At 44.9% G+C, this 23,595-nt stretch overlaps 2 protein-coding genes and 1 pseudogene across 3 annotated transcripts in view; 2 read left to right on the forward strand and 1 right to left on the reverse strand.

The window, feature by feature from the left end:
• The first annotated feature begins 318 nt into the window (after positions 1-318).
• Positions 319-12,762, forward strand: ddb1 (damage-specific DNA binding protein 1). Its single transcript, XM_028956820.1, has 27 exons — positions 319-446; positions 845-993; positions 1,141-1,257; positions 1,350-1,571; positions 2,116-2,230; positions 2,321-2,418; positions 2,616-2,774; positions 2,861-2,944; positions 3,227-3,343; positions 4,441-4,543; positions 4,944-5,019; positions 5,156-5,264; positions 5,481-5,659; positions 6,165-6,328; positions 6,916-7,023; positions 7,553-7,760; positions 8,407-8,502; positions 8,677-8,788; positions 8,873-8,996; positions 9,117-9,281; positions 9,433-9,527; positions 9,663-9,833; positions 9,946-10,055; positions 10,510-10,679; positions 10,803-10,905; positions 11,314-11,437; positions 12,195-12,762. The coding sequence occupies exons 1-27, from the start codon at positions 386-388 to the stop codon at positions 12,276-12,278; spliced, it is 3,423 nt and encodes a 1,140-aa protein (XP_028812653.1). The 5' UTR covers positions 319-385; the 3' UTR covers positions 12,279-12,762.
• Positions 12,763-14,044: 1,282 nt separating this feature from the next.
• Positions 14,045-14,199, forward strand: LOC114766451 (uncharacterized; annotated as a pseudogene).
• A 3,904-nt stretch (positions 14,200-18,103) lies between these two features.
• tspan4a (tetraspanin 4a) overlaps positions 18,104-23,595 on the reverse strand; it is a 58,146-nt gene continuing 52,654 nt past the window's right edge. For both annotated transcript variants that reach the window (XM_028956931.1, XM_028956930.1), the window contains 2 exons: positions 20,817-20,900; positions 18,104-20,280 (listed from right to left, as the gene is read on the reverse strand). In XM_028956931.1, coding sequence (XP_028812764.1) covers positions 20,212-20,280; positions 20,817-20,900 — 153 coding nt within the window. In that variant the 3' untranslated portion in view covers positions 18,104-20,211. The remainder of the gene's footprint in view (positions 20,281-20,816; positions 20,901-23,595) is intronic.

A 23,595-nucleotide genomic window follows, 5' to 3' on the forward strand; every position in this document is an offset into this window, starting at 1 on the left:
GTTGCCGGTTCGAATCCCGAACACTGAGCAATGCACCTTCCCCGGCGTTTAAAGCCGAGGACACCGTGTGCCGTGCTGTGTGTCACAATCACTTAACCTATACTTAGAATGTAGCAACGTGTGACCTTGTGGAAGGCTACTCTAACTCAAGTACGCGGCGTGCGTACGTCGTCCGCCACCGCTTGTCCAATAAACCTGACACCGACTCTGACTCCGAATCAGCACCACAAATCCGAATCGAACGCAGAAACGGTGCGATGCGCCTCCGCGCCGCCAGGCGTCGCTGTGTAAATAAGCGCCGCGCGCCGCACCCGCGTATTTCCTTCCTCCGAAGTTCGCGGCCGTGGCTGAAGCAGAAGCTCCGCAGGCGTCCCGAGGCCTCGCCATGTCGTACAACTACGTGGTCACCGCGCAGAAGCCCACGGCGGTCAACGCGTGCATCACGGGTGGGTTCTCGCCGCGCAGCGGCGGGAGGCGGGAGGCCGGAGCCCCCGCCGCCGACCGCGCGTCTCCGGTCGCGGACTTCTCCCCTCTCTCCCCACCCGGCCGCTTCGCCGGGACGTCGGCGTTTCGCTCCGCTCCGCCCCGCCGCCGAACGCGGCTTCCAGGCTCGCCGTCAGGATACGGCCTTCCGCGGCCGTGACCTAAATAGCTGCGCGGCGCGGCGTTGTAAACAGAGCCGGTGACGGGCCGCGGGTCCACATCTCCCGCCTTGCTGTGGTCTTCACGGCGTTAGTCGGGGATCCGTGTCGCGCGTCTTCATGTACAGCCAGCATCTCCGCTGCTTTTGGTGCAGGATGTGCAGTGATGTCACTTTTTTTTTTTTTTTGCTCCCTATCTGCAGGCCATTTCACTTCAGCGGAGGACCTGAACTTGCTGATCGCTAAGAACACACGCCTGGAGATCTATGTGGTCACCGCCGAAGGGCTGCGGCCCGTCAAGGAGGTCGGGATGTACGGCAAGATTGCGGTCATGGAGCTCTTCAGGCCTAAGGTCGGCACCGGGCCGCGTGTCTCCGTGTTATTAACTTTCTGGCTGGCTGTCTGATCCAAATCCTCGGGGTCGAGTGTTCTGACCTTGTTCAGCGTGTGTAGTCTACAGCGATGAGTGATGCGACCGCGTTGTTCCTTCCGGCTGCAGGGCGAGAGCAAGGACCTTCTGTTCGTCCTCACCGCGAAGTACAACGCCTGCATCCTGGAGTACAAGCAGAATGGAGAGAGCATCGACATCATCACGCGCGCTCATGGGAACGTCCAGGTATTCCGCAGTGTTCCGGAACAATACAGACCATTCGATCCATTATTTATTCAGAACGAGAACTGCGGGGGTGTTTTCTTGTGACCCAACAGGACCGGATCGGTCGTCCGTCGGAGACCGGCATCATTGGCATCGTGGACCCGGAGTGCCGGATGATTGGCCTCCGGCTGTATGACGGCCTGTTTAAGGTCATTCCGCTGGATCGGGACAATCGGGAGCTCAAGGCTTTTAACATCCGCCTGGAAGAGCTGCAGGTCATCGACGTTCACTTCCTTTATGGCTGTCAGGCCCCCACTGTCTGCTTCATCTACCAGGTATACGTCTCCTCCTACAGCGCTGGGAACTCATTTTCTATGTGACTAAAACAGTAGAAAAAGGGTTTGTTCCAACCCCACTTACTACCATCGTGTCCTTGAGCAAGACACTTAACCCTGAGTGTCTCCAGGCGGGGACTGTCTGCCCTGTCTCTACTGATTGTGGTTTTCGGGCACCGGCATAATAATTCAAGTCAAAAAGCAGCGACTCTGGCTGCCTGATCTGAGAACAGCGCCGCTCTCGCCGCGTGCGTGCCAGTCAAGTCAATAAAAAGGCTCCAGGCGTTTTAAAACGGTTTTTATCAACACATTGTGTGCAGCGTTTTTAAGCGTGTCGCACAAAAACTAAATACTTTGTGAACACTACAAACTTAAGGAATTACTTTTGCCGCTTTTTGCCGGGACTAACAGCACCACCAGCTGAATTCTATCCGCATTGAACAGCTGACGTATAAAACTTGTCGGGTTGCATCGTGATTCATGCCGATGATCATTGTGATCGGATCGTGAGGCCGCCGATGGTTCACACCTTCAGTATCTGCAGGACCCGCAGGGCCGTCACGTGAAGACGTACGAAGTCTCTCTGAGGGAGAAGGAGTTCAACAAGGGACCGTGGAAACAGGAGAACGTGGAGGCGGAGGCGTCCATGGTTATACCAGGTACGGGCCAAGGAAGGGTGGCGCGGCGGAGGAGAGGGTCATTTAACAGACGGCCAGCGTACGGAGTGTAACTGTGTGTGTGGCTTGCAGTCCCGGAACCTTTCGGCGGAGCCATCATCATTGGCCAGGAGTCTATTACATACCACAATGGAGACAAATATTTGGCAATTGCGCCGGCCATTATCAAGGTAATGATGGTCACTGTTGCTGCAATAACATTTTTGCCTGCATCGTGGAACTAAACACATTGTGCCTGATGTATGCCGGTTAATAACGAATCTAAGGAAAATACCGGCACCTTTCTATAAGATTCATTAAAAAATGGCGCGGCCATTTGACCATCTCGTTTTTGCTCTAAATTAATTTAAACCAACTATGCCCACAGCAAAGCACCATTGTGTGCCATAACCGCGTGGACCCCAACGGCTCCCGCTACCTGCTGGGGGACATGGAGGGCCGACTGTTTATGCTGCTGCTGGAGAAGGAGGAGCTGATGGACGGAGGAGTGGTGCTGAAAGACCTTCGTGTGGAACTTCTTGGAGAGGTGCCTGATTCTTCACAAGCCTCCACGATGTTGTGATTTTTATTTATTTATTTTAATGAGGAGATGCTCTTGTCTCTCACCCACAGACATCAATTGCTGAATGCCTGACATATCTGGACAATGGAGTGGTATTTGTCGGCTCCAGGCTTGGTGACTCCCAGCTGGTTAAGGTCTGTACCAACTTGAAGGCGCCTACATTCACATATTTACATTTAAGGCATTTGGCAGCTGCTCTTATCCAGCGCAACTTACAACGTGCTATCAATGAAGTGATCAATTCCGGTTCACTAGGACCCCGAACTATGAATACAATCAATACATTGCAGTAATGTGTACCTGTAGTCTGATGATGGGCATATTTCCTCATTTCTGGGTTTTTCCATCTGAGGATGTATTTTGGCCCAGTCTGCCTTTTTAATGTTTTTTAATGGAGCCACTTTTTCCCATTTCAGCTGAACGTGGACAGTAACGACCAGGGCTCTTACGTAGCTGTGATGGAGACGTTCACTAACCTTGGGCCCATAGTGGATATGTGTGTGGTGGACTTGGAGAGACAAGGACAAGGCCAGGTAAAAAGTCGGGGTGGGGGGTAAGTGGGGAGCACACAGAAATGTTTACATTTCTAACAGTCTGTAGGATCTGCTTCTGCATTAGTACCAGCTTGGGATGGTGTATAAATTGTGACTTAGAGGAACAATTTGTCTAATTCAGTTGCATCAACTACGTTTTAAGTACAATATCTCACAAATGTCAGTACACAAGTCACATTTTGTAAATATGTGAATTGATATTTCTTTGGGACAGCACTAAATATGACACTAACACGATGCGAAGTAGTCAGTGTCCACCTTGATGTATCTGTAAAATGTTTGTTATTAAAATTTCTGCTGCAGTGTCTTAGCTATGGACACGTTACACTTTCAGAAACCATTACATTTAAATGTACGTATCAGATTATATGCAGTTTATGTCTACGGTTAAATTGACGAAAATACGAATTTTATGCCATACTGCACAGAACTAGCCCTGGCTAACTTTGTGTAGAGCAGCATATTCCCTCAGACCTCTTTTCCATGAGGTCCCATGTTGAACTACAGTGACCAGAATGGGAGTGAGAGCCACAACACAAAGTTTAACACACCTGACACCTTTTAACACAAATATTTGCACTATTGTACAAGCTGTACACTGACTACATTGAAGATATGACACTTTGAAATTGTTGTCCCTCGGCAAGATATAAAGTAGTACATTTACAAAAATGTGTGTGGTGTACTCACTCCTGTGAGATACTGTGTGTTTTGGGTGTTTTTCCCCTCAAAACCGTATATGCATTGTGTGTGAGGAAATTAGCGAGTGGTGATCAGTTTTAATTTAGCTGAATTTTGGATTTGTTCATTTTGTCTAATTAAATACCGGCACAACCACCATCAGCGTTAAATATGGTCTAATGAAGCAGTAATTTTGTGGTAATTGTGATAAATGATATTATTCCATGGCACACATGGAATGCTCCTTAAATGGAACATATGGTAGAAAGGGGTATGTTTACTTAACGGCACAGCACACCTTTCTTACATTGTAAGCTTAGGAAGCAGTCTTTTAAATGAGCTGGCGCTGTCCGTCATTAAGAAAGGTGATAAGGTTTTATACCGGTCCCCTCCAGCTGGTGACCTGCTCCGGAGCGTTTAAAGAGGGCTCCCTCCGAATCATCCGTAATGGCATCGGGATCCACGAGCACGCCAGCATCGACCTGCCTGGAATTAAAGGTGAGCGTAATGGCACAGCTTCAATTAAAGCGGCAGCCACTCCGCTCCTGCTAAGCCGTGTTATCCGGCCAGTTTTATGAGCCATTAAGGCCTCGTTGTGTCATTAAGGGCCAGTCCTGGGAGTTTGGATTCAGATGGTGTTCTCTCCTTTGGGAAATTAGCAAGAAAAGCCGTGCCAGCGTGGTCACCTGTGAGGGGAAAATGGTTCATTTTGCAGATATTACCACAGAGGCTTGCTTCAGTTCTGGCCTTCATCACGCTAAATAAGCTTTTAGCCATTATCACAGTTCCCCCGGTGCTTTCCAGCCCTCAGTGGAGAATGAAGGCAACTGAAACCGGATGAAGTGGCATGGCTGGAATTTGTGATCTAGAGCTCTCGCTGTATTGTTCTGTTTTGCAGGTCTTTGGCCTCTTCGCTCACAGGCCGGCAGAGAGACTGATGACATGCTGGTTCTGTCTTTTGTGGGTCAAACCAGGTACATGTATTAGTTTTTAATATAACTTTTCAATTAAACCGTCAAAGTGTATGGGCTCATTAGCATGCAGTCTTCTTTTGGCCTAAAGTGTAGTGTAAATTGTAATAGTCAAGTTTAAATGGCATTTCTCCCGCAGAGTACTGATGCTGAGCGGAGAGGAGGTGGAGGAAACAGAGCTTCCTGGCTTCGTAGACAACCAGCAGACCTTCTTCTGTGGTAACGTTGCTCACCAGCAGCTCATTCAGGTATGTAATGTCTTTATTATTTCCTCTTTTTACGAGTCGAATGCACCTTAAATTTCGTTGTTCCTTCAGAAGTGACAATGGCATCTAAGCTATAAATCACAGAGAAGAACATAAACAGCACCTTGTTCAGCTTTGTGTTACTTTTGCTCAAATTTGATGAAGGAGACGAAGCTCAAATGCAACAGTTTATTTAATGTGCTCTGAACGACTCCGCAGATAACCTCTGGCTCTGTGAGGCTGGTGACGCAGGACAGTAAATCACTGGTGAGTGAGTGGAAGGAGCCCCAGGGCAGGAACATCAGCGTAGCGGCCTGCAACTCCAAGCAGGTGGTGCTGGCAGTGGGCAGAGTCCTCTACTACATCCAGATCCTCACTGGAGAGCTGAAACAGATCAGGTACTGAATGGACTCATTGAAGAGAGACCAGTGCTGGACAAATGTCATGAAGAACATATTTTTATAGTAATGAAAGATATCACTTTATATGGTTAAAGTAAGCCTGGGCACAATATACTTTCACATATTGTATTTGAAAATTTATCCAGACAAACCAGAGTTAAATAAAAGCCTGTCTGCACTGAAATCTGATTGGCTAGTAAGTAAACCAGTCAGGATGCTCTTTGTCTAGAACGGGCTACATGAACACATGAAATGATCCACATACACACGTTCTCTTTCTCTCTCTCTCTCTCTTTCCGTCGTGTGCACGATGCGCACTCTTTGGGGGCATCAGCGAGCCACTGCCAATATGTAAATACACACACAAAATATGCGAATTTGTGCCATTTTTACCATGGTCAAGAAAAATGCCCAAGATTGGGCTGAATTTTATCGCCCAGCCCTAGGTTAAAGGCAAGGTGTTTTCCCCTTTCTTTGTATTCTCGCCACGGTCCCTGCACAGCTCTACAGAGATGGAGCACGAGGTGGCATGCCTGGACATCACTCCGCTCGGGGAGAATGATGGCGAGTCGACCCTGTGTGCTGTGGGGCTCTGGACTGACATCTCGGCGCGAGTCCTGAAACTGCCCTGCTTCAGTCCGCTGCACAAAGAGATGCTGGGAGGAGGTGAGCCAGAGAGTAGTAGGGATGGGGATTGTGACGCTGAGAGGATGGTGGAATGAGGGGAAATGAAAGCAGCGGCTTCATGTGGAGTGGAGATCTTCTTATAGTGTCATCTTATCAATACAGTATGATTGATTTTTTTTCTTTAGATGTTAAAGTATTCAAATAAATGTAGTTTTATTGTGATATACATTTCACAGATTTTTGCTTGACATAAATATTATTTTGCATCGCACTTTGTTTGTCGATGTTGCACACATGCACTTTGTCAGTATGTAACTGTTTATCTGGTTCCATAGAAATGTTGTCTTATTTTCATCATGTACTGTCTAACGTGTGTAGCTAAAACCACAGTAATGCTCACTTGAACTTGATACATGTTGCATCATGATACAATAGCGAACCAATCCACGAACAAAGCCAACTGTACATGCCATTTTACTACCATTGTGACCAAGGGGCTTCAGGTCATTTGTCCCCAGTGTCTGTAATTGCATTAGATAATTCTATTGAAATGAAGTGCAGTGGTAAAGGTTGGGAATTAAATGAAAGGTGGGGGGGATGTAACTGATTCCATTCTCTCGTTACAGAGATCATCCCTCGATCCATCTTGATGACCACATTTGAGGGAAGTCACTACCTGTTATGTGCTCTTGGTGATGGGGCGCTCTTTTACTTTGGCCTGGACCTGCAGTCAGGTCAGTTGCTTACATACATGCAGATCGAGGCCTTTATATTATTACTGATGGATACTACACGAATAGCTGCTCATAATAGGAGATAATTAACTGCAAAACAAATTCGTGAATTTGGTGGAACTCACACAGAATTTATGTAATCGGGAGAGGGAATCGGTTGCTTATAGACGCTGTTCCAGGATATAATCTTCAGGTTTACTTCAGCAGTACATTCACTAATTCACAGTTTTCAATTAAGAGCATGCACAGTTATTTGTATAATTATTATTATTATATGAGAGTGGCTACATTTAATAAAAGCATCATGGCTTACATTCTAGTCAGTGTTTCCTGCATGTTTTTTTAGCTGTTATGCACATTATATACAATAGAAAAATATTTTAGATCATCAACTCTGTCCTCTGTTGTAATAAATGCTTTGTAGGTTTTAGGACCCCTCAAGCAGTCACCTGACTGTTTATTTAGCAAAGTTGTTGTTTTTAACACTTGCCCTTATCACGTTGCTAAGATGAATGTGTATGTTGTGTAGGTGCACTGAGCGAGAGAAAGAAGGTGACTCTGGGAACTCAGCCCACGGTTCTGCGCACGTTCCGCTCCCTCTCCACCTCCAACGTGTTCGCCTGTTCAGACCGTCCCACCGTCATCTACTCCAGCAACCACAAGCTGGTCTTCTCCAATGTCAACCTGAAAGAAGTCAACTACATGTGCCCTCTGAACTCAGAGGGCTACCCTGACAGGTGTGTGTGTCTGTGTAAAAACGTGTGCGCTGACAATCCTAGCAGGACAGTTTATTTATTAGACGTTGATAGTTGACATTTTAGTGCTTTCCTATGTTATGACATTGATAAAAATTAATTTTAATTATATGTACAATTATATACAATGTACAGTTTTATATAATGTTAAATAGGAAAGTCCAAATCTTGAGTGTGTTTCAAGCCTAAATAAATATTGACACCTTCTAATCATTATTAAGATGTCCCCTGAATGCAAGACAATACCAGTTTTTCAGATTTATTTTGAGGACTGGGGGTAAAAATAAGTGAAGTGGTTGTCATTGTGATACACAGCACAGCACACAGTGACAACAAAATGTGTCCTCTGTATTTAACCATCACCCTTAGCGAGCACTGGGCAGCCATTACAGACGCCCGGGGAGCAGTGTGTGGGGACGGTGCTTTGCTCAGTGGTACCTTGGCGTATCGGGATTCGAACCGGGTCACTTCCTTAACCGCCAGGCAAACACTGCAAAAGTGCAATAATGTGTTTAGATCCGCCCTGCAGTCTGTTTTTAGTAATAGACGATCTTCGTTCAGCAGGTTTGTGATGTCTGTATCACTGAAGTGATGCTGTGAGTAACCTGTTTCTCTGTTTCTGTCGCAGCCTGGCCCTGGCCAATAATAGCACTCTCACCATTGGCACCATTGACGAGATTCAGAAGCTGCACATTCGCACGGTTCCCCTGTACGAGTCGCCACGGTAAGTGCCTGTGCCGGTGCTCAAGTGTCTCCCTGATTTGTTTAAGGTTGACCTGTTCGACAGCACGAGCCAAATCGGACTCACTTTTAAACCAACAGACATCCGTTAGCAGAGGAGCCTGTCGTCCTTGTAAACGCTGGGACGTTTGTCCCTTCCTTTCTTCTCTCCTTTCAGGAGGATCTGCTATCAGGAGGTGTCTCAGTGTTTTGGGGTGCTTTCCAGCAGAGTAGAGATTCAGGATGCCAGCGGAGCCACTAATGCAGTACGGCCCAGTGCCAGCACTCAGGTACTGTGTGTGTGTGGATTTTATTTAATTTTTTTGTGTAACTGTGTGTTGTGCTCTGATTGCTGCTGCTCTTCGTTACCACAGGCTCTCTCCAGCAGCATAAGCTCCAGTAAGCTTTTCCCCAGCAGCACATCGCCACATGAGACCTCTTTTGGGGATGAGGTTGAAGTACACAGCTTGCTTGTGGTGGATCAGCACACATTTGAGGGTACACACAGACTCTCTCACACACACACACACACACACACACCCACCCACACACAGAGTATTGAATTAAAGCAGCGCACACTGCACTCATGTTAATGGGATTTTCCGGATATTTCTTCAGTGCTTCATGCGCACCAGCTACTGCAGAACGAATACGCCCTCAGCATGGTCTCTTGCCGACTGGGCAAGGACCCCGCGGTCCACTTCATCGTTGGCACAGCTATGGTTTATCCTGAGGAGGCGGAGCCTAAGCAGGGCCGCATCATCGTCTTTCACTACACAGATGGTAAGGAGGGGGCCTAAAGTGAACTTGGGCTTGTTTGACACCACTACACCCACATAAATGTACCCAACTGTTAAGAAACAAATGTAATGAATTAGGTTTCGCACTAAGTGGATAAACGCATTACCCATTATCCTCTGTGTTTGATGTTAAGGTAAGCTGCAGACTGTGGCTGAAAAGGAAGTGAAGGGAGCCGTTTACTCAATGGTGGAGTTCAATGGCAAACTTCTGGCCAGCATCAACAGCACTGTGAGTCTGTGTGTGTGTGTGTCTGTGTGTGTGTGTGTGTGTGTGCGCCCTTTTCGTTCTGAGATTTGACTGACTTCATCCAAACGCAAGCTGTAACAGGCGGCGACCTTTTCCTCTCCTGTCGTCGTGGTTCAGGTACGACTGTATGAATGGACAGCGGAGAAGGAGCTGAGGACCGAGTGCAACCATTACAACAACATTATGGCTCTATACCTGAAGACCAAAGGAGACTTCATCCTGGTGGGCGACCTGATGAGGTCGGTGCTGCTGCTGGCCTACAAGCCCATGGAGGGCAACTTTGAGGAGGTGAGGCTGACGACACAAGTGCAAAGATAATTTTATGAGCCTCTATCAATAAATGTATGAAATTATTGTTGCCATTACTTGACTTTTATGTCCATTTTAATGTTTGTTTAAGATTGCACGGGATTTTAACCCCAACTGGATGAGTGCTGTGGAAATCCTCGACGATGACAACTTTTTGGGTGCCGAGAACGCATTTAACCTCTTCGTTTGTCAGAAGGACAGGTTGAGTATCCCGGCCAGTTTAGCTGAACTTGTTGTCCCACAGCAGAAAGATTTTAGTGTGACCATCCTGTAGAATGTTCTAATAATTCTTAACATCCTTCTTTCTGTTTATGACACTGTCAAAACAAGAGGAAATGAGAGCATTAAGGTTTGTTGGTGTTGACAAGTGTGGTATGCCAGAAGATCCAGGTTCAAATCCCACTTACTACCATTGTGCCCCTGAGACACTTGACCCCCCCCGTTACCGCGGGTCGTAAGTCCAGGGGCACCGCCCCCGTTACCGCGGGTCGTAAGTCGCTCTGTATAAGGGCATCTGATAAATGCCATGAGTGCGAATGAATGATCAGAACTCCACAAGCTCCATTTGGAGGAAAGATCATGTCAATAAGCATTTAGTGAGCAAAAGCGTTATGTAAGAGCTGGATCTTTCAAACCGAACTCCTGTCCTCGGCAGCGCCGCGACCACGGACGAAGAGCGCCAGCACCTGCAGGAAGTCGGGGTGTTTCATCTGGGCGAGTTTGTCAACGTGTTTTCCCATGGTTCCCTGGTGCTGCAGAATCTTGGCGAGAGCTCCACTCCCACGCAGGGCTCGGTGCTTTTTGGCACCGTTAACGGCATGATCGGTGAGCCTACCTGAGATCCTCCACGTCCCCCAAGTGATTTCTGCGCTTCCGTTATTATTATTATATTGTTGTTATTATGTTCATAATTATTATGTTCATAGTTTATTTCTTCCCTCCCCAAAGGTTTGGTGACGTCCCTGTCGGAGAGCTGGTACAGCCTGCTCCTGGACCTCCAGAACCGGCTCAACAAAGTCATCAAGAGCGTGGGCAAGATAGAGCACAGCTTATATCCTTTCCTTGCCGTCAGGTGTGTGCCGGTAGGAGGCGTATACTCGCCCCAGAAGGTGACGTCACCATCTGTTTAGGTTTTTCCCGGCTCTTTGAGAAGAAGTCGTTTCATTTCTGGAGCTCCGTATCTGGGCCGAACAGCAACTTCCTTCAGAGGGAATCCACAAAAAAGGGGAACCGACGATTGATCTGTTGGAAGCATCGCAGCGCATCGGCGTGTTCTGCTGCTTGGGTTGCGTTCGCCACAAATTCGCAAAAGCAGCTCTGCGGGCAAACACTATTTCATGTAGCGCGTACGCGAGGCCTGATCACGCTCCAGGCTTTACGCCCCCACGGAGAGACAACGCTGCGCGCTACCATGCGCCCACTGCAGAGAAACCCAGGTGCTTTCCTTAATTCCCTGCACTTGGAGATCCTTCCACACGGAGCGGAAAAACGAGCAGGCCACGGGATTTATAGATGGGGACCTGATCGAGAGCTTCCTGGACCTGGGCCGAGCCAAGATGCAGGAGGTAGTCAGTGGTCTACAGGTGAGCGTAAAAGGCCGCATTAAACTCTGGACAGCTCCCCCCCAAAAAAAAAAAAGCAAACATGCGAGAGACAAACGGCGAACGATATTACACCAGCGATGCAGAAATGTTTAGCCAAATCTGGTTTGCATGCAGCACTGGTGACCATTTTGTATGGCCTACTTAGGGGAGGGAGACGTAAAAAGTGCAAATCTGTTCAAAGTGCATGACGTTAAAGTTACACAGTTCAAAATGACAGCCACCAATTCATAGTTTATGGTACCTTATGAGGTGACTTTAACTCTTCATTCATTGGGCAGCAGGAGTCAGATTTCTGAGTTGCTGTACTTCAGTTCATGTGAACAAGATTTTACTCTGTTTTCCTATAGAACGTGATGCTATTCTGTTGTGTCGGAGACTTGTTTTGTCCATGCATTCAAATAATGCTAAGACAAAGCTACAAAAACTAGGGATATGAAGAGATATACATTTTCTGGGCTTTTTCTCATTCTCAGCAAATTTAGTCATGAACCAGGGCCTGTGCAATATGACTTTCTGCATATTGAAAACAATATTTAAACAACACTTGCCTAATGCTGTATCTAGATTAAAATCTGGAACTGGGCCTCTCCTCATATCTGTGAAAGTGGGCGGGTGGGGTGAATGCAGTTTAATCTCAGTCTCTCTATCATCACTTAAGGATTCTTATACAAAACATTATAAGAATCAGATTGTCTCCTTGGTCCTTCCTATGTTTTATTTATTTTTTTTCCCTCAGATTGACGATGGCAGTGGGATGAAACGTGAAGCTACGGTAGATGAGGTGATAAAGATTGTAGAGGAGCTGACCCGCATCCACTAGTCTGTCTGGCTGAGTTGACCATGGATGGCTCTGTACATAACTATAAATAAACACTCTGTGTGTGTGTGTGTGTGTGTGAGTGAGAAAGAGCGTGTATAAATGTAACACTCCTCATTAAGACAGTCCCCTCCCCTTCTGACAGATTCCCATTATAGACATTTTCCGAAGAATTTGTGCATACACACACACACACACACACACTCACTCCCTCAGACCCCAGATGGGCCTCACTGGCGTAGATGCTGGGCAAGAGTTCGCACCCAATTGCCCAGTCCTATACTAAACTACCACAGTGTCGCACGCACAGGCTAGTTCCTTCTGATTGGATGTGGGAATTGTGGGTAATTCTATCAGAGTGCACTGAAGGGTGCTGAAACAGAAAAGAATTGATCTAATTTTTAGAATTTGTTTTTTCTTTGTTTGATCTTGTCTGTGAGATTTTCCTTGTATTTCTTTTAATAAAGTTTGCTTCTGTACTGCTGCAGATGTCTCTCTGCGTCGTTTTTGCTCGTGCAGTCAGTAAATAGCGCAGTTTTATATTTCTTACATGTGTTGTGTATACACACACTGGAAAATTGCTAATTATAATAAAAAGCTCTTCTGAAGAGAATTTAAAGTTTAGGCTGTCTCCACGATGCAAAATTTGCACTAAAACATCCGTAATTACTGAAATGCAATCGTTTTATAAGGACAATCTCTGGATGGGTAAAGTGACATGAGTCATTTATCGAGTGTACTAGTTGCCCATGGTGATTGGTTTAACGGTGCAATGCGCCCCTCCACCGCCAGGCGGCAGCAGAATGATGAAAAACTGGTATCTGCATCAGGCGCCGCCTCCATTCGTTTTGGCTAAATTCTTCTGACCATTCTCTTCAGATGTTTTAAATAACCTCTTTTCAAGATTTCTGTGTTGCTGTCCAAAATACAAATCGAAATTATAACTGTGTAGTGGAACAGTATTGTTGCATTAAAATAATTAAGTATGATTAATTACGCTGCTGCTTTAAAGTCTATATTTTCCTAACTTAATTTAAGTATTCTGATAAATGTATACCTTTAGCTGCAAACACCTGCCACTTAAACTTAACTATTACATTTCCTTTAATTATTCATGAATTGTGTATGCAATCTTGTTATGTGAACACTTGGCAGCAGGATGAATTATGAGTTGTCATTTCTCATATAATAAGCCATCCATTATCTTTCTAAATCTTTTCATTCAGGTCAGGGTCATGGGGGTTCTTTGCTTTAGAGGAACATTATATTATCCATATAGTGCCTCTGTCTTATCATTTTCCTCCAACTCAACATTTTTTTGTGATCAGGAGTTTATAAGAAGCCCCATTATGAGTGTGACAGGTTGTCAAGACATCTGGGTGATAAAGAAGTATGAAGAAAGGATCTTCTACTTGTACACTGTAGAAGATCCTGTGAGAAGAAATAGCATCTTTAGTTGTTTGCTGTGAAAGCTTATTCTGTACACCATGGCATCTAAATTTTCTCATCAACATTCACATGAGATTCACATTTCTTACCACTGACCAATATTTCACTTCAAAATATAATATTCATTTATTCTCTATGTCTTTATACATTATATATATAGCATACACAGCAGGCCAGAAGTGTAGGCCCTACCTCAGATTGTAAAAAAAAATGTGCTGATTATTCAAATAGTAAGAAAACCTTCAAAACACAAAAGTATTTGTGTATATAAGTGCTGTAGTTTAGCTTAGAGTTGTTTATTAAGATAAAATTTTAAAGGGTGGCGGGGGAGATACCGTGATCAAGAGGGCGGTTCACCCAGGGCGAGGCTCAGCCATTGCACTTCGGCTGTGCTGACCCCTGCGAATTCCCTAAATGTGGGAATCTCGACTGCATGATTTCTGGTAGTGGGGGACTGCATTTGCGCTCTCCCCTGAATTTTTCAGGGCAGTGGTGGCCTAGAGGTTAAGGAAGCGGCCTCGTAATCAGAAGGTTGCCAGTTCGAATCCCGATCCACCAAGGTGCCACTGAGGTGCCACTGAGCAAAGCACCGTCCCCACACACTGCTCCCTGGGCGCCTGTCATGGCTTCCCACTGCTCACTAAGGGTGATGGGTTAAATACAGAGGGCAATTTTCACTGTGTGCACCGTGTGCTGTGCTGCTGTGTGTGACAATCACTTCACTTTATAAACCTCTGGCCTGTACTGTAATATGCTCATGATCATAACATCACAACCACATAGAGGAAAATCATCCAGATAATGAAGAGTTTTTTTAACTAAATAGTCTGAAGGATGAATATTTGTGCCACCATTGAAAACTGCAGATGTTGTTGCACACACACACACAGAGCCTGGCAGGGTTGATAGAACATCAGCCACCCTGGGGTACCGCATCGTGTCCGAAAACTGAGACAAAGAGCTGACCTGCGACGGGAGTTAAGGCCAGACGGAGAGCAGGAGAAAGGCCGAGGAAACTCAGGTATGTTTTATTGATCTGACAGGGGGTGGAGGTGAGCGGAAGGGATGGAATGCATTATTGATCACATGGATGCAGGGAGAGAGCGAGGTGGCAAAGAGCGGGAGGAGGCCGGGCCGGAACAAATGAGTCACCGGAAGAGGGAGAATATCCGGGCCCATTCTGCCTGCTCCATCACACGTTCCATTTCACAAAACGAATCTTAGAAACCAGTCATGAAATGCCAGTCCGGCCTCAGAGCCATCAATATTTTTCATTTGGTGCAGTGGGCCCACCATTCAGAGTGTGTGTGTGTGTGTGTGTGTGTGTGTGTGTGTGTGTGTGTGTGTGTGTGTGTGTGTGTGAAATGCAGATAAGTCACCCTGGTTCACTTTGTTTTTATGTAAATCCGGCAGCTTCTTGAAGCGGCGTGCTTTATAGACCACGTAGCTGATGAAAATGCGCATGATGATTCCCACGCGGGGCGTCTACTTAATGGGTCTTAAAGTATTTTCTTACACAGCATAGCTTCGCAGAAACCATGCCTCTAGATCATAATTTCATCCATTTTCAACAATGAAATGAATGTGTGATTATGCTGTTTAGGCGGACAATGTCTTAAAAGCATTTCTGCAGGACTCGAAGACCCTGAGAAAGCAACAGAAGGAGCTTCGCAGCTACAGTGTGTTCACAGGGGAGAACCTTCAGATCACACACATACACACCTGATCTCTCTCTAGCCTTCATTCCTCATGTCTTTTTTTCATCCAACTGTACGGCTTTCACGTTAATAAATATAGATGACAACATCTAAAATCATGAGGTGTCCACAAACACAAACACACTCAGGCCTAAAGTCTAGTTTCTCAAAGTCAAGGTTTGTGTCTGGGTACGACGTGCCCTTCAACATCAGGTCTTAGACACAAAGTGTGGACAGAAAAACTCGCTTGAAACTGGCTCCTTTTCCCTGGACTGGGTGCATATGTGTGTCCAACTCATTGGATTGAGGGTGTTCGGCGCATGCTGAGGATATGCATATCTTGCATATGCATCCTAGTTTTTTTTTTTTTTTTTTTTTTAAACAGGTCTTGGAGAAGTCCTTTGGTGGTATTTGATGAGGTGGCAGATTTTTTTTTCCCCTCCCAAGTCAACAAAGGACAAGTTTCAAGGATGCCACATCATCAAATTTCCAAAATGTTGTGGATCCTTCAAATCCACACCAACCTCCAGGTCCTTCGTTCTGAGCATTTTTTCTAAGGACGTATCTGCACATCCCACCATCCTGTGAGTGTGTTTGAGGGCCGGGCCTGTTAGATGATGCGTTCTTGAGAGACCGTTCCACCATGTGTCCTCTGATTGCAAGCAGGCCGTCTGGCTGCATCTTTGACCTGAAGGCTGGACATTCGCCATCATTCAAATCACCCAACCCGTTCTATACCTCGAATATAAATGTGTACACACATCCCTAGGCAGCTGTATATTATTATTAGCATCCGCTTACACTTTTCATATTCCAGGAAGGAGCGCGGTGATCGTTACTTTATATTAAAAGCCGCCACAGCGCGTTCCTTTAAAAAACCGGCGTGGTGATTTATTTTGGAATTAGACAGGATGATATCAGCCACCACCGCGATGAAAGACTGAAAGATGCTGCGGGTTCCCTAATGGCCACTGATGAATGCTGGGCTCCATTTCATCCAGGTACAGACACATCCTATCCTCTCTCAGGAACAGACAAAACCCCAGTCTCATAATGCAGCACGCAGCGTCGCACCACCAGATTACTCGCCTCCATCCATCAATCCACCGTCAGGGATGGTGAGTCCAGGTCAGGGCCACTTTGTAGCATGAATGTGATGAATAAAATAATGGAATAAATAATATGCTTTGGAAATGCGCTGTGCAATTTTCATTTTGCGTTGCCAAATAGAACAAAAAAAAAAAAAAAACACAAAATGTTGCTCTAGCCTCAGGCTAAAAACCACAGATTTGTTTATGCGGAACATGTGATTCCATATGGAATTTAATCGCCCATGTTCTGTCAACATTCTCAGATTGTTTCCCCATGACTGAATATGAAAGCAATTTGATATAAAAAAAAAAATAATTTGAACAGGTTTAAAATAGACAATTTTCTTTTCTTCCAGAGCCTCTTATTTTTTAGAAAACAATCAATTAGCAGAATAGACATCTAGGGAGAAGCCAACTTCTGATCCTCTGGGTCTCACAGTTTGGCTCAGAGAAAATGCTGAACGCGCTTCTGAATAGTTTATTACAGGACAAAGAACGTAAAAGGATTTCTCTGATATAGAGAGTTTACGTAACAAGCCCTCGAAATCCTGCATCTGTCATCTTTTCTCTCCGTAATGGAATGAAATCCTCGGGATCAGGCCTTTTCTCTCTTTTTTTTTAGTTTGATCCCATTCCCAGCATACATGAGAGAGGTGTCGGTTTCAGCAGCCTTGGATTTCGGAGAGCAGATAAGAAGCTGGTTGCAGGCTCAGAGGGAGGGAATAAGACTAATGAAGACACTGCGTTTAGATCTAGGAAACATCTCAAAGTCACACAACATGGGGCCGACAGCTACCCTGTCAGGTTCACACCCTGCTCTTTATCCAAGCAGGTTCAAAATTGGCACGTTTTTAGTCAAAGAGCGATGAGATGTAGTATTTCTTACAACAAGGATGCCTCCTATATTTACATTTATGAGACACCCTTATCCAGAGTGACTTACAATCAGTAGCTGAATGACTGCTGGTGTCTTGGAGGAGAAGAACTAACTAGGGGTTGGTGGTAAACTCATAATTACTGTATGAATTAAAAAAAAAGATTGTCAATGATCTTTCGATCCGGAGTGCTTTAATGAGTGTTCAAAAATTATTAAATCTGGTAACTCTGTTTTTGAATTAATTATGTTCAACGTGTAAAATTCTGAAGGACGACCAGCTTGCGTAGCAGGCTCAGCAGTGTGTAAGCCTGTTCTGCGTAATTCCCATGGAGAACACAGAACAGGAAGAGGCCATCCAGGTCCATGACTTCCCCCCCGACGCCCCGAATGAAACGGACCTGGTGTCAGAGGTTAACGAGCGAAGATGTCACCAAGCCTACCGCTGCAGTACAGGCGCTCTTACGAACTACATGATTAGTACGAAAATATTTAACACATCAGGCTGAATGTTGCTGAGCATGCAGGTTGGCGATTGGTCTCTTTAATATAGAATGGAATGCCGCGTAAATTTTTGATTTCGGAGGAGTAATGATTAAATTGAAGACTAATGGTATCGGATGGGAATCACAGATTGGCACAGGATATAATACCATTTCACCAATTAAACCACAAATAGAACCACAATATTTTTTATAAAAAAATATTTACACATGCTTTAAACTTTCAGAATTTTATTACAAAATTTTATTATGAGTTTTATATATATATATATTGATAATCTTGGCGCAAAAATACAGTGACAGTTGGTGGTAAATTGAGATTCACATTCCAATAAAAAAAATGTTATTTCAGGCCTGTAGATTCCAGAAAATAAGATTCTGCGATGCCCATGGCCTGGATGGTTGAGTCTCTGGGGGTTGGAGGCAGTGTTCAGGGTGCAAGGCGCCATGATAAGCTGACAGACACAAAGACTGATGCCCGTTCCAAAGCCCATTCCAACAACAGCACCACCTCTTCCATCATCTTCGGGTGCAGGGTGTTCCTTTCTGTGCTCTTAAATTCCACCAGAACTTATTATTCACATCCACATCCTTCATTCATTTGATGCATTTTGAAAAAGCAGCACTGTTCCCTGCCAAGTGCACCACATCTTCATTCCTCACGTCCACCGGGCTGTTTGTTTTACATTCAGAGTTGTGTGTTCCTCAGTCTGGGGACAGGGAAAGTCGTCACGCCTCAACACCGCCAGGCTGATTAAACAACCTGTTCAAATTAACAATCGGCTCTATTGAGCATTCAGCGCCCCTCATGAAATCTCCCACCTGACTGTGCTTCATCTTTTCATTCCAGTCTCATACAGAGCAGACGTCAAGATCACCCTTTATTGCAGGGCTTGACCTCAATAATTACCTCAGAATGATCAAATAATTAAATACGCTGGTATGTTGGTCGACTGTACAAAAACATGGACATTGTCTTTTAAGCAGTAAACCCACCTCAGGTCTAGTGCCCCTGCTGGCTGTCTGCAGTTCAAGTTTAGCACTGCCTACCTCTTGTGTTCTGGTGACAAAATGGCCTTTTTACCTTTAAGCTACAATGTCAAATTCAAATCCAAGATATATATTGCTGATATCTGCAATTTCCCCCCCAGAAGTAGTTTTGTGTTACCCCCCTGTGTTGTAAGAAGGGTGTGGTTACTCTTGGGAATTGACCAACTGAAAGTCACTGCCAAGCATATTCAGAATACAAAAAAGAAAAATATCTGTATTCAGCCCACATCACATTTTACAAGGCAGTGTTTTTTTTTTAAAGTTCTTATGAAAAATAGAGTTATAATTTAATCAAAATAAGAGGATACATGTGGACGATGTATCCTATGTGGAAATCTTGATATTTTACTCATGTCCTAGAGGAATAGCAAAAGAAAATTGAACAATGTTCAGTATTCAGTGTCTGACCCAACCCTTATGCCGTCTGTGTTGTGAGGTGGGGCTAACAGTTGAGTAGGTGGGCACACTCCGGCAGACATATTTTTTTGCTTTATTTCTACAGAATGTCAATGAAGCCACAGTGTCCATGTTTTTTTCTACAGTTGATATTGTACCAGCTCTTACCCATGTGGGAATAAGTGAATTGGCGCTATTCCCTTTGTGAATAAGACTTGGCTCCCCTGATCTACATCTACCTATCTTAGTCCTGTCTTCTAATAACCATGGTTGGGTTTGTGCTCTGTTTGTGCTTTAGCCTTTAAAAAAGGAAAACCGTCATCTTGCTGTCTGATCTGGACTTTTTCACATCAATGGACCCTAAACAGTAACTTATTACAGTTGCGCTCTATGTGACAGAAATGAACTACATATACTGTATAAGTTAGTATGGTCAATGGATACAGAAGCAGACTTCGGTTATATGTTACATAATTGATTTTCTATGCATGTCCCATATAGCCCTCAAGAAATGTCCACAGAGTTCCTTTGGGATTCATTGTGTAAAAAAAGCTTCCCAGTCCTATATGAAGAAAGTCAATAAAAATATATGTATTCAATCAAAACTTGAAAATCATGAAAACGGCAGATGGATTGTTGGCCCAAGGCTTTGGAATGACTCCTCTGTGACATTTACTTTCTGCTATGTCATCAGGTTAAAGAGTCATCACAGGAGCACTGTAAAAGCATGTGTGGGTGAGGTGCACTCAGTGGTAATCACAGAGACAGGGGAAAAAAAAGAATAAAAGAAGAATAAAGGTCTGCGAGAAAATGTCAAGTCTTCTGTAACCAAGGGGGCCGTCCGGTCATTTCACCACCGGGGCGTTTGGCAGTGATCTAGGCATAAAATGTGTCCACTTTTACCGCTTGGCAGAACATTGTCATGGAGAATGCCAGGCCGAGAATCTGCACACACATAAACAGAAAGAGGTGAACACCACATGCACCATTTAAGTGGAACTATACAATCCACAACTTCAACCAGAAAAGTGTAATTCCACTCTGCAGCAGTGATTTTGAAATGCTGAAATGTGGGCCAGGGACAAAAGTGGATAGGGGGGGGCTATGGAGGGGCGTGGCAATCTTTAGTCTGATTTATTTATAGTCCCTTTGCAATATTTTTTCACCCGACGCCATCTACATACTTTTGTACATCATCAGTGGGCGTCAATATTAAACATCCACTAGTGGGAAGTCCAAAGTGTTGAAGGTGGACCATTGTGTCCCTGAGCCAGACAATTAACCAGGAGCTGCTCTGGTGGACTGTCCCTGCTACTTCTGTGTCGTAAGTCTTAATCTATTGAACTTGAACTAAAAATTAAACCATAATTTCCAGACGTGTTGCTCCATTCTGTTTGAAAATGTGCCCAAATATGGATCGTGGACAGAATATGGACAGAAGGCTCTATGCATATTTAATCTTTATACATTTCAGTCCTTACCTGTGTGAGCACAGTGCACAGCCCAAAGATCCACAGAGCCACCAAATTTTCTTGTAGCCAACTCTTCACCCGCTCATAGCAGGGCTGTGGATTATAAACAGACAGCAACACAGGAAACATGAACATCCGATGTGAAGAACATGTTTAAATAAATAATTCTCAATGGCCCAATGCTGCTGAAAAGTAATGCAGCACTTTTAAAAGTGATGCCGCCGGCACTTTATCACCTTCTGACAATGGACATTAAAGTTAATAGTGTTTCAGAGGAGGGTTTTCTAATATTGAGGTACAGTCTGTATTATTCATTGGTGCTTGCTGCTTTAAATTGTCATTAACCTTGTGGATAAGAAGGCTACATACAGGACCAAGCTCCAACTGGGACCTCAGAGAGCAGCAGATCTTCCTGCAGCTGGTCCAACTGAACCAGATCTTCCTATGACTGAGAGCTCAAACTGGAGCAGATCTTCCTATGGCTGAGTGCTGAAACTGGAGCAGATCTTCCTGTGGTAGAGAGCTCTGATTGGAACAGATCTTCCTGTGTCTGAGAGCTCAAACTGTAGCAGATCTTTCTGTAAGAGACAGCTATGATTGGAGCAGATCTTCCTATGACTGAGAGCTCAAACTGGAGATGATCTTCCTGTGGCTGAGTGCTGAAACTGGAGAAGATCTTCCTGTGGTAGAGAGCTCTGATTGGAACAGATCTTCCTGTGTCTGAGAGCTCAAACTGTAGCAGATCTTCCTGTAAGAGACAGCTATGATTGGAGCAGATCTTCCTATGACTGAGAGCTCAAACTGGAGATGATCTTCCTGTGGCTGAGTGCTGAAACTGGAGAAGATCTTCCTGTGGTAGAGAGCTCTGATTGGAACAGATCTTCCTGTGTCTGAGAGCTGAAACTGTAGCAGATCTTCCTGTGGCTGGGAGCTCTGATTGGAGCAGATCTTCCAATTGCTGAGAGATCTGACTGGAGCAGGTCTTCCCATGGCTGGGAGCTCCCACTGAAGCAGATCTTCCAGTTCCTGGGAGCTCTGACTGGAGCAGATCTTCCTGTGGCTGGGAGCTCCTCTCACACTCCCAGTAGGCCCGACTGCAACGCTGGACAGAAACTGCCTCTGGCACCTTCATCTAAACCATGTAACCTCGGCACAGTCTGATCGAGGATGTCACTGAGGCAATGCAGGCAATGTCAGCCACAACATAAAGAAAATCTGCCTTAAACTGATGCACAGACTGAGTGAAACCATTTCGGAATGCTTTTCAATGTAAAGTCCATTTGAATGCAAGTCCAAGGTCACACAGAACATCACATTTCTATTTAGAATGCAGGTTCAGGTACCTTGGTAATTCATAGCTAAGAACTGTCTTAACGATTAGACGTGCTATACAGCATGAAGTTTACAAAATATGGTTTTCAATATGCTGCGTATGAGCTGACAGCCTGGTCTCACGTGTGCAGTGTAGGCAGCAGAATTCATTTGTTTATGGGTTTGTTTGTCAGATAACACCGAAAATTCAGTTAGGCACCTTGTGTTCTGGCTCCGTTTATCATAAAATTTTATTTCATGTGGCCATTATCCCGATGCCGTTTCACTAGTTGTCCTTTTTTGGACCGCTGTTTTGAGACACATTGACCCAGTTATTTAGCACCACTGCTCATTGTTAAAGTCACTCAGAGTCAAAGTCACTTCCAGCACATCAACGTCAAGACCTGACTGTTCCCTTGCTGCCTCATATCCACCCCTTGACAGGTTGTGTTGTAGCCAGATTATCATTGTAATTCATTTTGCCCTGCCAGTGGTTTTAATATTGGCATCATCATTCAAACTTGAGACCATGGCATATATTTTAATAAGCACACTAGGAGCCTCCTCAATCTTAAACATATGTAACTGAACCGCAAATATACACATATACACTGCTCAAAAATAAATAAAAAAGACATCCTAAATCTAAATGAGATTAAATGTCCTTATAAAATACTTTTTCTTTAAATAGTTGAATTTGCTGACAACAAAATCACACATATATTATTGATGGAAATCACATTTATCAACACATGTAGGTCTGAATTTGGAGTCAATTAAATTGTAAAAACACACTACAGGCTGATCCAACTTTGATGTAATGTCCTTAAAACAAGTCAAAATGAGGCTCCACAGTGTGTGTGTGACCTCCATGTACCTGTATGACCTCCCTACAATACCTGGGCATGCTTCTCCCAGACCTGGACTAAACGTGGCACTGGTGGATGGAGCAAGACATGATTTCCCAGATATGCTCAATTGGATTCAGGTCTGGGGAACGTGCGGGCCAGTCCATAGCATCAATGCCTTTGTCTTGCAGGAACTGCTGACACACTCCAGCCACATGAGGTCTAGCATTGTCTTGCATTAGGAGGAACCCAGGACCAGCCGAAGTATGTAACTTTGTTTAAATGTCTCCTGGTAGCGCCTCGATGCTCTGGACACTATGCTGACAGACACAGCAAACCTTCTTGCCACAGCTCGCATTGATGTGCCATCCTGGATGAGCTGCACCACCTGTGCCACTTGTGTGGGTTTTAGATTCCATCTCATGCTACCACTAGAGTACCTCCAGCTCCAGGGTGGTAGTAGATTAGTGTGTAACACACTCACCTATGAACCAGAAATCCCATTTACTACCATTGTGTCCCTGAGCAAGATATTTAACCCTAAGTGTCTCCAGGGGGGGGGGGGACTGTTCCTGTAACTACTGATTGTAAATCGCTCTGGATAAGGGCGTCTGATAAATGCTGTAAAT

The sequence above is a fragment of the Denticeps clupeoides genome, chromosome 16 (assembly GCF_900700375.1).
Source record: "Denticeps clupeoides chromosome 16, fDenClu1.1, whole genome shotgun sequence".
In the NCBI taxonomy this organism is placed as follows: Eukaryota; Metazoa; Chordata; class Actinopteri; order Clupeiformes; family Denticipitidae; genus Denticeps; species Denticeps clupeoides.